Source organism: Camelus dromedarius, chromosome 14 (assembly GCF_036321535.1).
Source record: "Camelus dromedarius isolate mCamDro1 chromosome 14, mCamDro1.pat, whole genome shotgun sequence".
NCBI classification, from domain to species: domain Eukaryota; kingdom Metazoa; phylum Chordata; class Mammalia; order Artiodactyla; family Camelidae; genus Camelus; species Camelus dromedarius.
In genome coordinates, this window is record NC_087449.1 from 38,081,192 (window position 1) to 38,100,412 (window position 19,221).

The window sequence follows — 19,221 nt, forward strand, 5'->3', positions numbered from 1 at the left end:
AGATCAAATATCTCTAATAATTCTGTTTACATGACAGAATGTATCAATATCAGTACTTTTCAATCTTTCCTCAGCACTGTTCATTATACCCATACATAGCAATACACGATTATTAATGGTCCAATTAAAGGACCTTCTTTGGGGAGAGGGAGGATTCGGTTTATTCATTTATTAATTTATTTAAATGGAGGTACTGGGGATTGAACCCAGGACCTCATGCATGCTAAGCACCCACCCTAACACTGAGCTATACCCTCCCCCACTTAAAGGATCTTTTGTACAAGATTTAAAACAACAACAACAACAAAAAGAACAAAAGCTGTAGCTGTAAGTTTTAACTGGTGATTTAATAATACTTTTCTACATATATGACACTTTATCAAAAACTTGCATAAACATCCAATCCAAGAGCACAAGATATCCTTCTATTTCTCTGTATCATCTTCAATTTCCTTCATCAATGTTTTACAGTTTTCAGAGTATAGGTAACCTCCTTGGTTAAGTTTATTTCTAGGTATTTTGTTGTTTTTGATGAAACTGAATTGTTTATGTCAGCTATAAAATTCTGGTTTTTGAAATGAAAAAAGAAAAGTGAATGAAGGGCCGCAAATGGCAAAATATCCTTCTTTCTTATGGGTGAGTTGTATTCCATTATGATATATATGCTGCATCTTCCTTATCCATTCATCTATTGATGTGCACTTAGAATATTTCCATATCTTGGCAATTATAAATAATGTTGCTGCTAATAGCGGGGTGTATGTATCTTTCTGAATTCTTATTTTGTAGTTGGCTTTATTCCTTTGATAACTAGGTAAGTTTAAAAAGCTAAAGCTCTAAACATTCTTAGAAACAATGAACAATACATACATGTAAATTTTTAAAAATATGTGCAGTATATTGTGTATATGTATTTACATGCAATATATTGTATATGTGCAATCAAATTGTAACAATTCTACCTAATAAAACTGAAAAAAAAACTTTATGTATAAACATTCTATCATGTATTATAACCCTCAACAAATACAATAAGATGGCTTTCAATAGTCCTAATCAATCAATCAATTTATCTAAAAATTTATTTAATTTTAAATGCTTCTTAAAAATATGGAAGCTACGATTTTTAAGGCTATGCACCTTAAATTCTTTACAAACCATCACAGAAGAGATGATAAAACATGTTTAATAATCCAACACAAAATTAAGCTCTGTATTTGTTCAGGCAAAAGAATTAGCCTATTCTTTTACATTCCTATTAAGGATGCCTTTGAGAATAAGCAACTAGGTTAATAACCTGTTCAATCTAATGAAAATCTCCCAACTTCTAAAAAACCTCTTATGAAGCATTATTCTTATACCTTTGAAAAGACACTAGGTGGCATTAGAAACATGCTCCTCTTACACAAAAGAACCAAGAGTGGAAAGAACAGTAATTCTCAAATCAATACAATAGGCAGTGACTACACTTTTTAATCTAAACTCCCGTAATTCTTACTAAATTAAACACTTCACTATTTTATACTACTTGACTTTTCACATATAAATTGTTCACACTCCCCTACATTCCTTCTCATTCTCTGTACTTTCTTGCATGATGATTTAATCCACAGCTTCCAAATCTCTATCTATAGCTCTAAAATTGATCTCCTTTATTCTAGATGTCTATCCTAACTCTAAAAGGATAGATAGCAAGTGTGTATCCACACACGAAAGAATGAAGTTGGACCCCCACCACCACTTTGCACCATATACAAAAATTAACTCAAAATGGATCAGTTTGTCCCTATCCCATTAAAAATAAATACTCAAGGGCAAAATTTTTTCTTTTTCCCAAGTCAAAATTTTTCCCAATTATGGCTTGTGCTTTTAGTGTTCCAAGAAACCTATCCTCACCCAAAATCATGAAGATTTTCTCCTGTTTTCCTCTATATGTTTAATGACTTTGGCTTTTATATTTGGTCAATTATCCATTTCAAGTTAATTTTTTGTATACAGCATGGGGTAAGAATCAAGGTTCATTTTTTCCCCATGTAAACTGTTCTAGCACCATTTATTGAAATGACTATTTTTTCCCCATTAAATTACCTTGGCACATTTGTCTATTTCTAAACTTTCTATTCTGTTCTAGTGATCTGTGTCTACCTTTACAATAATATCACAATGTCTTAATTACTGTACCTTTACAGAAACTCATAAAATCAAGTTGGGTGAGTCCTCCAACTTTGGTCTTCTTTTTCAGTATTGTTTTGCTTATTCTAGACCCTCTGCTTTTCAATATAAAATTGAAATAATCTTGTCACTTTCCAAAAAGACTGCTTGGGTTACACTTACCATACACTCCAGTAATCTCATTCCTAGGCATTTACCCAGAAGAAATGAAAGCAAAAGTCCACACAAACACTTGTACACGAACTTTCACAGCAGCTTCCTCCGTAACAGGCAAAAATTAGAAACAATCAAAATGATCATCAACCAGTGAGTGGAAAAACAAAGTCTAAAATACCCATGTCGATGGAATACTGTCAACAGTAAAAAGGAACTCCTGATTCTCAAAACAACATGGATGAATCTCAAAACCATTATGCTAAGTTAAAGAAGTCAAACACAAAAGATTACAAACTGTATGATTCCATTTATATGACATTCTGGAAAAGACAAAAACCACAATGACAGAAGGCAAGTCAATGGTTGCCAAGGGCTGGATCTCGGGGAAAAGAACAGACTACATAGGGAAATAAGGGAACATTTTAGGGAGACAGAAATTTCCATATCATGATTTTCTATATTTATATCATGATTGTGGTGATGGTGACACAATTGTATACACCTGTGAAAACTTATCAAATTGTATACTTAAAATGGGTAAACTTTATTCTATGTAAATTAAACCTCAATAAAACTAATTAAGAGACAGATATAAATATCTCCAACTTTTACAGTAAAAATGCAAAGCTACAGCTGCAGAAAGGTAAGATTGAAAGGGGAAGTTGCTAAGTTTGTGATCTCTGTAACACAGAAGTAGGCAAAGCAGGTATCTATGGGTGTTTTTCTTTGAAGTCACATGTGAAAATTAAAGAATAATCATAATAGTTAAGAACAATGGGAAAAGGTTCTAAGTAGTATCTTGGATTTCTAATTCCTTTAAAAGCATACACCATATCTGCCACCTCAAAAAAATTCTGAAATTCTTTTTCAAATGCTCATGAATTGTTTTATTTGTTTTGTTTTTGAATTCTGAAATATTTTTAAGTTAAAAATACAATAATAATCAAAGCCACAATGAGATACCACTTAATACCTGCCGGGATAGCTACAATTAGAGGGAAAAAAAACAGAAAATAACATTATTGGAAAATATATAGGAAAAAAATGAAACCCTCACACATTGCAGGCAGAGATGCAAAATGATGCAGCCACTGTGGAAAACAGCTTATTGGTGCCTCAAAAAATTAAACAGAATTACCAAATGATTCAGCAATTCTACTCCTAGGTTGGAATATACCCAAAGTAATTGAAACCAGGAACTCAAATAAATATTTGCACATGAATGCTCTCAGCAACATTATTCATAATAACCAAAAGGTAAAACCAAATGTCCATCAACTGATGAATGGATAAGCAAAATGTGGTATATCCATTTGATGGGGTTTTATTCAGCTATAAAAAGGGATAAAGAACTGATACATGCTCCAATATGGATAAACCTCAAAAACATTATGCTAAGTTAAAGAAGCCAGATACAAAAGATCACATACTGTATGATTCTATTATAAGAAATATCCAAAATAGGTAATCCATAGAGACATAATACAGATTGGTAGTTACCAGGACTGGGATGAAGGTAAAATGGAGTGACTGCTTAATGAATAAGGGTTTTCCTTTTAGGGTAATTAAAGTGTCTTAGAACTTGACTTGAATTCAAACTTCAATCCAGTTTTGATTTTTGGCTTTTCAAAGAACTTTCCTCTCTGTTAAATCTCATTTTGCTGATTCTTCTTTTTTTTTTTTTTTTTTTTTAATGGCAGCATTGGGGATTGTACACAGGACCTCGTGCATGCTAAGCACATGCTCTACCACTGAGCTATACCCTCCCCACTGCTGGTTCTTCTTGAACCATCATTTCTGTATGTGAAGCCCTGACTGAATTTAACATTCAACATGGGAAATGTGCCGTCGGCATATGTGATAAGCATTTCTTCAGTACCTTTATCTAATAAACTGATAAAAATGACAATTAAGACAAGGACAAGAATAGAGGTCTGTGTGACATCATTTCAGGCTGGTACTGACACATTAAATCAACCTTCTTTTGTGGACATTATATTTCAAACAAGTATTAATCTAACCAGCTGTAACATTAGCAAAGGTATTCCAGAAAGTTCTTTATTCCTTTAATGAGTAATTATACATTGCTTACTACATACCAGATACAATGTTACACATCAACTAGGAACATGATGATAGAAAGAGTCATTACTTGCATATGATCATTTCCTATAAAGGCATCATTCCTGTAAAGGCCACATCTGTCAATAAATTAAAGAAAGAATCTCAAAAGTATATTTGGAGAATTAGTCAAATCCTGTCAATTAACATTCTTGTGATTTACATCCCTCCTATTAAAATGTCAATATTCGGTACAATTCACTGAATAGGCCAAGCTCAGTATAAATTACATGAATCCAATAGGCTGATTTCAGAGAAAAAGCATCCAAGCCTAATCTTTCCATCTGTGATCTCTGTCTAATTCCATTCCCAATTTGCTAATGTCAATGAAAACTCATCTACTCACTAATTACTAATTACTGTATTTTATAATAACACTATAGGAAGCTATGCAAAGATTTTAAACATTGATGCTGGATAAATATTAACCAAATAAAAAATTTGGAAGATAAAGCTAATAGAAAAAAAGTAAGAAGAGACATAATCAGATTTGTGTTTTTCAAAGAATAGGCTTTAGAGTAGAGAGTAGTTGAAAAGGAGGAAGACTGAATACAGCGTTAACAGTAATGAGGCCCTGGTAATGACCTAAAAGACTGCAAGTGTGGCTTAGACTGGGTCACATCTGTGGTGGGAAAAAAAGTAGGCCACTTAGAGATGATAGAAGCTAGGACTTGCTCAGTGATTGAACGCGGAGAGAGTAAGGGCAAAGGAAGAGTCAAAACAGACTTCCAGGTCTCTGGTTTTGGACTAACTGGAGCAGGAGGAATGGGGCAGGGGAGGTGCTGGTGCTATTTAACAAGACAGAGAACAACCAAGGAAGATCTGGTTTAGGGGACTAGAGAGGCAGAATAAATAGATGGAGTGAGTGTTAGACATGCTGATATGGTTAAATGGATTTATGTCAGAAATACAGAAGACAAATATCAAAGTTGCAGATACTACTTATGAGATATTCATGAGAAAGCAAAGCATGAATTAACCTTATTTTAAAGATGATTGATATATTTATATATATACACACATACATATATATACACACACATACAGCTAAAATCTAGTATATATATACATATATGTATACATTAGGTATTATATGTATTATATAAATATATGTATATATGTGTATACACATATTTTAAGATGAATACTTAATCTTGGACAAGATGTCATCTAAGTTTTTCCCCATCCCTAGGAACATACAATACAGCAATATGATTGTATGATCCTTTTTATACATGCCCTGGAAACTACAAACTGGAATCGTGGTTTCTACGTATAAGGGTAAATTGGGCCTTCAGAAAAATCCTCTCAATAGATACTAGGAAATAAGGGAGCAGTCCAAAAATCTCCTCATAAACACATATCACCCAGATGTCCTCAAATTAAAATATGTACTACATTAAAGGTTTTGGCTATCCATTCTCCAGACTCTGGTCAAATCCAACTTGCTGCAAATTACCTCCCCAATAATTGTATCTAACACAATTCTTGTCCCCTTTTAGTTACTTTTTAAGTCATAATTAACATTTCATTAAATGTTATGTTTTGTTATTTTTAATTTTTTTTGTTGTTGTTATATGTGAATTGTGTTGACCCAATACTTCTCTGGAGGCTGTGTCTATGGACTCTATATAGCCATAACTCTATTAGCAATGAGAATATTTTGTAGGACAGATTTTTCAGAAATGTCACAGCCAGAAACTGGAGTGGCATCAAGGTATATTCCAGTGTAAATTAAGTCAAAGCAGGAAAAGATATTCAATACTATCAAATGTGCACCAAACATAAAATATCCAACTGGAAATCCTTGGGTAGGAGAATGGAAAGGAAGGAACTAGTCTGTTACCATCATTAAGTAAACAGCTCAGGAAAGAAAGGCACAGTAGGAAATAAAAGGCAGATCCCTAGGAAGAAAGAAGTAACTGGATTCAGGTCTAAAGAAGCAATTTTTTTTTACAAATCCATATATAAAAAAGATAAATAACACAATTTTTTAAATGGGCAGAATATGAATATACATTTCCTCAAGGAAGATATATAAATGGCCAATAATCACATGAAAAGATGCCCAATGTTATTAGTCATTAGGAAAATGCAAATCAAAACCACAGATACCACTTTGGACCTACTAGGATGGCTAAAATCAAAGACAGACAATAGCAAATGTTGATAAAGATGTAAGGAAATCAAAACCCTTATACACTTCAATTTATCAAACACTGTTATGTTTAATCAAACAGAGTGTTACCATCAACCCAGTAATTCCACTCCTAGGTATATACCCCAAAAAAATTAAAACTGTCAGTAAGAAAATTATAAACAAATGTTCACAGCAGCATTATTCATAATAGTCTAAAGAAAGAAACAATCCAAATGTCTACCAACTGACAAATAGACAAAATGTGGCATATCCATACAATGGAACATTATTCAGCAGGAAAAAGGAATGGTGTGCTGATACATGTTACACAAGAGATGAACCCTGAAAACATCATGCTAAGTGAAAAAGCCATTCACAAAAGGCCACATTATAGGATTCAATTTATATGAAATGTATGGTACAGGTAAATCTATGGAAGCAGAAAGTAGATTAGCGGTTACATAGGGCTAGGGGGATGTGACGATAAGGAGGTGATAGCTGAAAGGTACAGGAATTCTTCCTGAAGTGATAAAAATGTTCTAAAATTGATTCCAGTAAATGGTTCCATGTATCTATGAATATACTAAAAATAACTTAATTGTACAATGTAAGTGAATTTTCTCATATGTGATTTATATCTGAATAAGCTTTAAAAAAAAAAAGTAATTCAGGAATACTCTACTTCAGTTGGCCTAGGCTAGGACTTAAGCAAACTCAGTCCAAGAATTTCCTCTGCAACAAACCACCTTAAAGTGAAACATTCAGCTTTGCCTTAGTGGCAGCAGTTCTCAAAAGGGTGCATGCTCTAAGATGGTATAATGCTTTAAAGAAAATACGGATGCCTGGGACCACCCCAGACCCATTGGATCAAAATCTCTATGATGGTACATGGATCATCTTTTTTTTTTTAAACATTCCAGAGGTTATAAGAGGAGAGAGGCAGAGCTTTAACAGACATGCTGAGAACAAGTGGGGAAATTTGAATATGATTTTATCTTAAATTCATGTTAAACTTCTTAAATCTGATGATACAGGTGACTTGAAGAACACAGGGGTTAGGGGTGCTGACATTGCCACAGCCCTCCCCATCTCCCACACAGTGGAAAATACACTTATAACTTTACTGTTGGCCCCCCCATCCACAGTTTCGTTTCCAAGGATTCAACCAACCATGGATGGTGGTATTAGTGGTACTAACACTTACAGTTGGGAAAAATCCATATATATAGGTGGATCTACTCAGTTCAAATGCATGTTGTTCAAAGGGCCACTATATACTAAGGTTATTTAGGAGATTGTCCTTGATTTTAGGAAATAATTCTTAGGGGTGAGGTAGCATAATGTCTGTGACTTGCTTTGAAATCTTCAGGAAAAAATATATACACACATACACAGACAAAACAAATGTGTCAAAATGTAAATTTACAACCAAACTGGTCACTCTAAGTAAGCTTATGTACAGGTATTCATTGTACCATTCTTTGCATTTTTCTGTAGGTTTGATATTTTCAAAACAAACAGTTGGGGAAATTTCACAAATGACCCTGATTCTCCTTGTGGCCTAGAAGTCACAAACTTCAGGTCATATGAGGAAACCTTTTGATCCAAAAATTAATTTCTCACCTTCTGTAAGAAGACATCTTCCCCTACCCCACTTTCCAGGACGAACAAATGGACAAAGCTTTCTATTCCTTATATGCCAACCCAAAAGATTTATGGTCCCAAAGAGTAGGTGAGTTTATATTTTAATAGGAACAAACTTCTGTTATTGTACCCTGCAAATTACTAGTGTGCCTTGTCCTACAAGAGTGTGAAATCAGCAGAAAGTCAATGGGTACCTTAAGTAAAGAGGCAGGACCACTGAGGGTAAAAGGGTACAAAATGCAATAAACAGGCAGAAAACAACCTGCCCAGACTACACAGCTTAACCTTTGTTAGGTCCAGTATATCATACAAAGCCTAGAAAAGACTCTTCCTTCATCCAGTATATATTGAAGTGTCTACAATGTGCAAAAACGTGTTCCCTTATCCTAAATATGTACACCACAAAGCTGTACACAGAAGCAACACAACTTCACAAGATTTAGAATAATTTCTATAAGGAAGCTCTTTCTCAGGAAATTTATTCATTAAAGTTACAATCATACTGAATCTTTTTCTTGACTCTCACTATATAACCAGTGCCAGTGACAGCATGACAGAGTAATCAGAATATAGTCTATTAAATTCCATTCTTTTCCATACTTGGCTTTGAGAAATTAAACTACCCAAACCCTAAAAATGAAAACAACAGATGTGGCAATGACAAATGACAAGCAAGGATCTGTTCATGGAGCAAGGGACTATCTTTAGTAACACTTACCAAGCCAGCAGTAAGAGAAGGTGCAGACTGTCCGAGGGACTGATTCCTCATTCGAACCAGGTTTGATGCTTCCCCTGAAGACTGCCAAGTCACCTGTCCCACACTGCTATGTACACTGCTGGACAAGGGGAGCAGCTGCTTACCTTCAAACACAAGGTTTGAAAAGTCAATAAATTATTAATTAATGAATAAAAAAGACAGTGATAGCAAGTAGATTAAAAGTACATTGATCCAATGACTGAAACATTATGTTGTTCACCAGAAATTGACACAACATTGTAAACTGACTATACTACAATAACAAAAAATAAAAACAAAGCCCAACAACAACAAAAAAAGTACATTGATCCAAAACAACATGAAGTCTGTCCACAACCATTTTGAATCTGTAGCCCTCTAAAAATTCCAACTTTGTTGTTGGTGGTGAGAATTGCATGTGGAATACTGAACTGAACTGACCATTTTAAATTGTCTGTAATATCCACCAACATTCCAAGCCCCAATCCTGACACCCAACCTAGCAGGCTAGGGGTTTTCCAGTCCCTTTCAACCTACTTAGTTTCTTAATGCACTAACAGTGGAGCTGACAGCTTCTCCCAGCCAAGTTTGCCCCTGAGGTTTCCAGAAGACAAACACTGAATCTATACTGTTCTTACCAGACTCCATGTGTTCAGCCCAAGTTGAATGACTGCCTTAATCCCATTGAAAGACTATAGAAAATCACTAAAAAAGATTGAGCATCTAGAACTGTAATGACTTTGTAGCTGAGGTTCAAGTCCCATCTCAACTCCTTCCTCCTGATCTAATCAAAACAAATGTGGTCATGTCATTCCCGTCCTTAAAAAACCTCTAATGACTCTCTATTGTTTAAAGAATTAGAGTAAATTTTTAAAAAAGATTATCTATCTTCCTGGCCTCATCTCCTTCCACTCTTTTCATACCCATTCACTCACTGAACTTCAGTGTCTGCCCTGCACATTCACCTGGCTTGACCTTGATCACCAATTCACTTGAAACCCTCTTCTTCCTGGCAAAATCCTATTTGTCATGGAGATAACCCACTTTTATAAACAGGTGTAAGCAAAAAGAGTTTGGGTTTTCTTTTTCCTATAACATTTCCTTTTACTGCAAAGAAAATGTGATGCAACTGATTTGGAGGGCAATTTGGCAAAATCTATTACAATTTTAGGAATTGTAGGAATGCAGTATAAAGGAAAAAGAAAAAAAAGCAGACCAGAATGTTCACCTTAGCAATGCTTATCATGAAAAAATTGGAAATAAGATAAATGATCATCACAAGTTAAAGAAATTATAGTATCTCCACATAATGAAATACTGAACCCATTAAAAATAATGCAGCAGCTCAACATGTAGTTAAGAGAAAAATGTTCAACATTTCCTGTTGAAGGAAAATAGCAGACAAGAAGCGTACCACATATAACCCCAATTTGACTTTTAAATTAAAGTCTACATATATTTATACAAGATTTCACATATATATTTAAATATAATGGAGTATATTTAAGTGGTTTGGAGGGAGGAAGACAGAAGAAAGTAAAGACTAAGAAGGACTTTTCACTTTGACATGATGCTTTTGTACTCAATTTTTTTTATACCTGGCATATTTCACATTTTTTTTAAATGGGAAATTCTTGGTGCTTTTTAGTAAGTGTGGTGAGGAGAGTTCAAATCACAGCATAAAAGAACTTGTTTAAGTGAATTAATGCAGTCTGTAGTTAGTATATCATATAGCAGTATTATTCAATTAGGGAAATTAATCAGAAACATGCAATTTTTTAAAAAAAATCTAGTTATCTTTCAAGTCCGCTCTTAAATGCATGCTTTAAAGAGAAGTTTTTCCATAAAACCCTTCACAAAAGATAGTAATAGGGGTTCTCTACTCAAAACTTCCAAAAGCCCAAAGCAAAGTAGAGCTTGCCTGGCTTCTTTCCTTCCTTCCGCAAATGTTGCCAAGCTCTCCAGATGATCTGCCTATAGATGAGGATCTCTGTAAGCTAAAGGAAAGCTAGCTTGTTAACTTCCCCTATCCACATATACACAGGTTAGTATCACATTTCTATCTGTCTTCAAAATAAGGGCCTGCTGGGGAAAGAGGCTTACACAACAGCAGAAGAAATCAGTTTGGACATATACTAGTCAGGGCTTGAAGCATACCAAGAATTTGCAAAGAACGTGAGGGAAAAAAACAACGTAAAACAGAAGGAACAATATGAACAAATGGAGCAAACTAGCCCTTTAGTAAATAAAAACTCAGAAAAAAAGAAAACCTAAAAATTTTAATTGTGTTTCTTACAATGATTCAAGAGGATATTGTAAGAAATACTCCCAGTTAAAGAGGATTGACTGAGCACATACTTGTATCTTTTGTCCCCCAGGAAACTCCATTAAAATGAAAATAAAGAAGCAAAATACATAAACAAATAAAAGCTATAACCAGAGAGAGGAAGAGAAACACAGACAAACAAACAGATGCACATGCATACTACAAGGGAATGAACAAAATTTTGGGAAAATCTGACGAGGTATTGGTGATACAGCGGTTAGAATAGCTGTCTTCCAAAACTGTGAGAAAATCTAAAGCAGAAAGGTATCTCATAACCAATGGAACTGGACAAAGAAAGGCACAAGGTATAAAAAGCAGAGAGGAGGTTGCAGTTAAATGGGGTATCAGGCTGCCCTGCAAAATCTCAGGTAAGTTCAGTACTCAGAAATGCAAGATACCTAAGAGGACATAAAGTAAGACACAAAGCTGAAAGCAGATTAACTGAAAATCTATAGACATAACAAACAAACACAACCACATTCCCACACTGTACCACCCAGTACTAGGCAACTACCTTACAGGATTTAAGAGATTTAGCATCTCAGAGCAAGGCTATGGATTTTGGTTATTAGGTGCTCAAAGGAAAAAAAGTTGATTGAGAAACAAAAGAAAACTTAAGAAAAAAAATTTTAATCCAAACATCAAAAATCTACTTACTCATAGAGAATTAGATGATAAACGCATCCTTAAAAGAAGAGCAGAACACTATGGAAAAAACAATTAAACAAGAAATAGCTCTATGTGATTAAATGCATGACTGACAAAATTAAAATTTCAATAGATGAGTGAGAAGATAAAGCCATGGCAATAACCCTGAAAAGGAACAAAAATTAAAAGAAACTAAACTGTTTAGGCCAAGGAATGTAATAGGATTATATTTGCTTCTCTAGCTGAAGTCAGATGGATTCTCTTTTTTCCATACTCTACTGATTGCTTAAAACGATGTCACATTTTAATTGCTTCCTGTTGGATGTGACTTCCTTGTGTTAATTATTCCCCCTTGAATATTTTAAGACTTTTCTATGGAGGAGGTGGGGAGGCACTATGGACTTTGGAATGGGTTTTGGAAATAGGAGAAAAAAGAAAATCAAAAGAAGCAAAGTTTGTGAAGTCTAAAGAAGTGAGCGGAGAGCAAAAATCATATTGAAACTGAATAAGCAGTGATAGTGGTCAATCAAGGAATATCTAGCAGGCTCAGGAGGTCAGCATTCACAGATGCCATGAGGAAGTAGTAAAGAAAGCAAGACAGCCTTACCCACAAGTGCTCTCTATGGAAGAAGCTGTCAAGATGCCAGGTCAGCTGATACACCCTTAAATATGAACACAGTCCCACAATTCTTAAAAAACAAAACTGGATACTTACCTGACAAAGAACCAGCCAGGCTTCCTCTCCGTAACTTACAGTCATCCTGACTAAGTTGCCGTTGAAGTTTAGCTTTTCCAGTGGATGAAAATATGTCAGGATTACTGAGCTTCCTGAAGAGCAGAGGACTAAGTCCAGTTATCACATCCTTCAAAGAGAAAAAGGTAAAACTTAAGTCTCTAATGGCTTTTCTGAAAGTATAAGAACTTTATTTTAAATAGTTCTACAATATTCATTACAGTTAAAAAGAGCCAACATCTTATATTTCCTGTTCAACAGCTAAAGCCAGAAACACATTTCTTAGTTAGAGCTGTACGGGCATGCTGTAAATGATGTAGGACATTGATTATAAGATGACAAAGGAAAAATAAGGGATGAGATTCACAAGGTGACACAGTAAGGCATTTTGACAGGAATATATTATTCATAATGAGTATATTATTTACTTTTTTCCATTTATTCACACTTTCTATATCCAGTAAAGCATATTTTATTTTTTTAATTATAAATAATGGACCTTCCTTTACCTGTTATACAAAGCTAGAAATACCTCTAACATTCAATTAACAATAAAATAAAACTTAAGAGCTTTCTTTATATGTCTATAATAGGAGCTAACTACATGTTTTCAATGAAAAGGCATAACAGAACAATGGAGAAAATACAGACAATATGAAATATGAAGAATTGATAGTACCTCCTTCCCCTTTGCCTTTATTCTAGTCTAGCCCATCCCACCCCATCCCAATGCCTCTTCCTCCTTACTCAGTAAGCATCATCAAGATGTAGACATTTTGAAGAAAACACTCACCCAATTAGCAGCATTACAAGAGAAAATACTTTGAAAAAAAAAAAAAATAAGGCAAATGAGGCCTATCTTTTATATTCCAATGAAAGAAGCTACAACAAACACAGGTAAGTAGCTCATCAAACTGACCTGGACAGTACAAAGACAAAATAAGAAGCATAATGAGAAATAACTGAAACTATGCTACCTGCCACTTGAAAAACAAAACTCAAGTAACTGGTACCATGGAAATACTAAAAGCAAAAAAAGGGGGAAATAAATGGAAAAAAAAAAGTCTAATTCCTTAAGAAATGCTTTAAAAAAAAAAAACCCTCTAGGGTCACATGCTATGAATTGGTGGGTTCACACACAGGAAAGTATAAATATTGGTTGCTAGTAGCAACCAGAATATAATTTACAACACCCAAGCACAAAAAGAAGAGTGAAGTTGATGAAAAATAACTGAAGAGAAGAGGAAAAAGTGTTTTTAAAATTGTTAGTAAATGGATAAAAGGATAAAAAGAGATATTTAGACACTATACCATTAAAGCAATTGATGTGTCGAGGCAACTGTAACAGGAGTGAGCAGGGAGAAAGGGGAATTGGAAGAGTAGTTAGTGCAAAAAGAAAAGGCAACAAGGAAGCAGGCTATGTTCCCACCAACTAATGTGTCCAGGATGAAATAGTACCTATGCATCAAGGAGAAACCCTGGATAAAGTAGGGTTTGGGCACTAACGCAGGTAACCCACCAAAAAGAGCTGGCCATTCACAAAAGCAACACCCCAGCAAGAAGCTGTGGGTGGAGGGAAGTGAGGAGACCTTGGAAGATATCAAGATATAATATCCCAAATGAAGGCAATACGAGAAGGAAATATCCAAAAATAACTTACAAGGGAGCTACACAGAGAGCCAGCACATGGATGCCTGCTACACTGTATGGATGAACAATTAGTCCCAGCCAGAAAAGGAGCAACAACCAACAGAGGATTAGATCAGCACCAATTAAAAGAGAGTCTTATCCTCTTCATTCTTCCTATTCCCTATCATAAGATACCAAAGAAAAGAAGCCAGAAAACAGAGGAGAAGAGAAATGAAAGCAGATCATGACCCTTCTTATTCCAAGTCTCTTATTCCAAAGTCAAAACTTTGGAAAAGGAAGGAAATACAAATAAAATTGGAAATGAAATTTAACTTTTTAAGCCAGGACATCTTTTTAGCTTTTACTGAAGTATTATTACTCATTTCAGAAAAGCACATATACCTAAGCATAATAACTCAATGAATTTTCACAAGTTAAACATATCCATGTAACCAGCATCAAGACTAAAAAAAACAAAACAAACAAACAAAAAACAACCACATAAACAAGCATCCCAGAAAGCCCCCTGTGCTCCCTTCCAGTCTCTACACTCCAGTCTCTACTCTAACTACTATCCAGGCTTCTAACAGAATAGTTTATATAAATGGAATCACTCTATATGAACTGCTCTGTGTCTTGCTTTTTTTGCTCAGCTAGAACGGACTTTTTAAAATAGCAAAACATTATTGAATTAACCCAGGATTCATTCAGAGACAGGATAAGAGAATGAAGCAAATAAGACAGAACCACATATAGCCTAAGAGAGAAAGAAAAAGGGCATGGGAAGAGGAACCTCTTACTAACTTCCAAAGTAACTTCTTGCAGTTTTCTAGTTCCCATTTCTAGTCACTTACGAGGGCCAGACAAACTACATGTTTTCAGGCTCAATGGGATACCACTGTACCCTTATAATAAGCTCTTCCTTTCTGCTTAAACTGGATCAAATTGGTTTCCTTCTTTTCTACAATCAAATGATTCTTCAGCAAAATAGGGGGTGAAGGGAGGGGAAGGAGCCAAGGATGACTTCCAGGTTTCTGGCTTGGGTAGTATGCTTATCAAGTCAGGGAATACAGGAGGAGAAACAAGCTTACAAATAAAACATCGTTATGGCAATATTAGCCTAACTATAAATTACAAAAATTCTCCAATAACTATTAGGGGAACTATAAACAGTTAACATGAAGAAAAGAAAACAAAGGAGACATGAATAACTCTCTTCAACTACATGAGGGCTATCTCCTACATTATAAGAAAGTCAACTTCTTACTTCAGAGGCCAGAACTAGAACTACTGGGTAAAAATAACAGAAGGAGAAGTAGGTTTAATTGGAAGGAAGAACTGTTTAGCAGTGAATAGGCCATCTTAAAAGGAACAGACTGTGCCACATACTGAAAAAGTAAGGCAAAAGGTGGTCTAAAGCATTGATTCTCAAAATGTGGTCCCCAGACCAGCCACATCTGCATCACCTGTGAACTTGTTAGAAATACAGCTTCTCGGGCCCCACGCAGATCTACTAAATCAGAAATTCTAGGGGAGGGGGCCAGCAATCTGTGTTTTAATAAGCCTTCCAGGTGATTCTGAAGCACACTAAAGTTTGAGAACCACCAGACTAAATCAAAAACTTCAGTATGATACCACCAACACACAGATATGTTGATCAGCTGTGAAGATTGTGTCACAAGTAATTTGAAATTGATAATAAAGTACTCAAGTTTGCAGCCAGTTTACTTTCTTAATTAAATGAAAACAGGTTCTTGGTAAATACTACAATAAAGTCAGTTCACTTATGTTACAATATTCTTTCTTTAGTGAAATTTTCTAAAGGCAGAATTACAGCTTGCATGCCAGAAATTACACATGAAATGTATTTACCTATCACAGCAATATTTAACAATAACATATCTAATGTATGACATGTAAACAACTGTCTGTAAGAAAAGGTTGAAAACTGCCTGACTACACAATCTCTATATGCTCCTTCCAACTTAAGAGCTTACTGCTTTCTCTTTTAATTCAGAGTACTGAGTTGTGGCTATTTTGCCTATAGCTCTGGGAGTCGTCAAGAGTCCTCCTTCTCTTAGTCAGAACCAAACACAACACCAAAGCAAATCTCAGGTTAAACTTGCCCACAAGGCTTGTATTGTGTTTATACTGTATCATGTTATTAAAGATAAGATTAGAAGTAGGCAAAGGAGTCACAGCTGAAAGCAGCAGTCTACACACTAAAAACCTGCCTATCATGCTAAAAACGTGGGCTCTCATTAGGAGTTGTCTCATCTCATATGACTGGTAATCAGAGAGATGAGAATTCTATACCCTGTTGAAAGAAAAGAACTGTCAACCCAGAAGATATACCCAGGGAAAATGACCTTCACAAATAAGAATAATTGAGAGAATTTATTGACAGGAGACCTATCTTAAAAGAATAGCTAAAGAAAGTTCTCTAACCAGAAAGGAAATGATACAAGAAGAAACTTTAGGGAGAGAAGCAAGATGGTGGAGTAGAAGGACACTCGTAGCTCACCTTTTCCCACAAATACACCAAAACTCACATCTACAGACCCACTCAGCCAACCAGAGCACCTGCCCAACTTCGACAGAACATCGCCCTCTTCGAAAGACAAAGACGCCAAAAATCTGGTAGGAGAAAAGAAAGAAAGAAAGAAAGAAGAAAAAACAATACAGTGTGGGACCGATCCCTCAGGGAGGGAGCGGCAAAGGAGGACTAGAGCTCGTTTGCTGGGTCTCCCTCCTCCAACAGAGAGGCCAATGGGACGGAGGGGGAGCCTCCAAGGCTCAGATCTGCCCCGAACACCCCTTGACCACAGAACTAAGTTAAACGGACACAAAGGGTCCCCACGACACCCAGCCCGAGACACGAGCCGGCAGCTGGGGCTGGGACAGGCCACCGGAGCCAGGCAGAGGACTGGGGCGGCTGCACTAAGGCAGCCCCGGGGGACTGCAGGGGGCTGTGCACCGTGGCTGGGAGGGGATACGGAATAGAACAACCTCGGCCCCCCATAAATTGTGAAAAAAACAAAGCAACACGGCTGGTGTGCCCTGGGGGGAGGGGCGCCATAGCCTTTGTCTCCTCAGACCCATGGCACCATTACTGGCGCATCTCGTGAGAAGAGAGGCAGGGCGTAGCCACAGCCGACATCTCTTCCTGTGCGCAGCACCCTGGTGGGGGTGGGGCCGAGCCCTGAATCCGCACCCGGGGGCTCTGCAACCTTCTAGGAAGGACTGAGACTTGTTTACAGCCCGAAGCAGATAGGCTCTTTCTGCCCTGGCACCTCAGAGAACTCATGCCTCCAAGACAAACAAGGAGCTGAGATTTGGCACAGAGCAGGGGCAGGGCTGTTCCGCGGTCTTCCCCCAGCCCGCCTACAGAGCGCTGACCCATGCGGAGCAGGCAGCTGCACAGAGCAGCGGAGTGACCCGCGCCAGACGGTGGGCAGCCATTCCGCCTTCCTGGCAGGAACGCAGCACCTGACCACCTGCCTCGCCTGAGCACAGTCACAGTGCTGGGAGTGACCCACCCACCCACCGGCCACAGTGCCAGAGAGATATGAGCAATATGAAGAAGCAGAGGAACTACTCCCAATTAAAAGATCAAGAGAAATCCTCTGAAAGCACGATCAAGGAAATAGACATTGATGGCCTACTAGATCAAGATTTCAAAAAAGGAGTGATCAAAGTACTGAAGGAACTAAAAGAAATAGTGTTTAGAGATATAAAATATGTCAAAAATGAAATAGAAGCTATAAAGAAGAACCAAGTAGAATTAGTAAACTCATTTGCTGAGATGAGAGCTGACCTAAAGGCTGGGCAAAGCAGACTAGATAATGCAGAGGAACGAATAAGTGACCTAGAAGACAGGACAACAGAAAGCACCCAATCAGAACAGCTGAGAGAAAAACAAATAAAAAATAATGAAAACAACATAAGGGACCTATGGGATAATATAAAGCATGCCAATCTTCGCATAATAGGGGTTCCAGAAGGGGAAGAAAAAACAAAGGGGATTGAAAAGGTATTTGAAGAAATCATGACTGAAAATTTCCCAAACCTAAAGAAGGAATCAGATATCCAAGTACAGGAGGCTCAGAGGGTCCCAAACAGGAAGAACCCAAACAGACCCACACCAAGACATATTATAATCAAGATGGCTAGAATCAAGGATAAAGAAATTATCCTAAAGGCAGCAAGAGAAAAACAAAGAGTGAATTACAAGGGAACCCCCATAAGGCTCTCAGATGATTTCTCTACACAAACACTACAGGCCAGAAGGGAGTGACAAGATATATTCAAAGTCCTGAACGAAAAAAAGATGCAGCCTAGGATACTCTATCCTTTAGAATAGGAAGAGAGATAAAGAACTTCACAGACAAGCAAAAACTAAAACAGTTTAGCAACACTAAACCCATGCTGAAAGAAATACTGACAGGTCTACTCTAAATAGAAAAGAAGCAAGATGCTACAAAAATGAGAAGCTCATAATTGGAAAGGTGATAACTAACATGAATTACAAATAGAATAAACACAAAATTGTAAAAGAAGACATCTAAATCATTAAGAGTGGCAGAGGGAAGCAAGGAAAGCCACTGTGGAAAACAGTATGGAGATTCCTCAAAAGACTAGGAACAGACTTACGATATGACCCAGGAATCCCGCTCCTGGGCATATATCCAGAAGGAACCCTACTTCAAAATGACACCTGCACCCCATTGTTCATAGTAGCACTATTTACAATAGCCAAGACATGGAAACAGCCTAAATGTCCATCAACAGATGACTGGATAAAGAAGAGGTGGTATATTTATACAATGGAATACTATTCAGCCATAAAAACCGACAACATAACGCCATTTGCAGCAACATGGATGTTCCTGGAGAATGTCATTCTAAGTGAAGTA

The 19,221-nt window shown here is 36.5% G+C and overlaps 1 protein-coding gene across 4 annotated transcripts in view; it reads right to left on the reverse strand.

Moving 5' to 3' along the window:
- The window catches only part of MAST2 (microtubule associated serine/threonine kinase 2), a 174,740-nt gene that overhangs the window by 138,781 nt on the left and 16,738 nt on the right, over positions 1–19,221 (reverse strand). For all 4 annotated transcript variants that reach the window (XM_031465041.2, XM_031465043.2, XM_031465039.2 and 1 more), the window contains exons 2-3: positions 12,659–12,806; positions 8,952–9,094 (exon numbers count right to left, since the gene is read on the reverse strand). In XM_031465041.2, the coding sequence (XP_031320901.1) occupies positions 8,952–9,094; positions 12,659–12,806 (291 nt within the window). The remainder of the gene's footprint in view (positions 1–8,951; positions 9,095–12,658; positions 12,807–19,221) is intronic.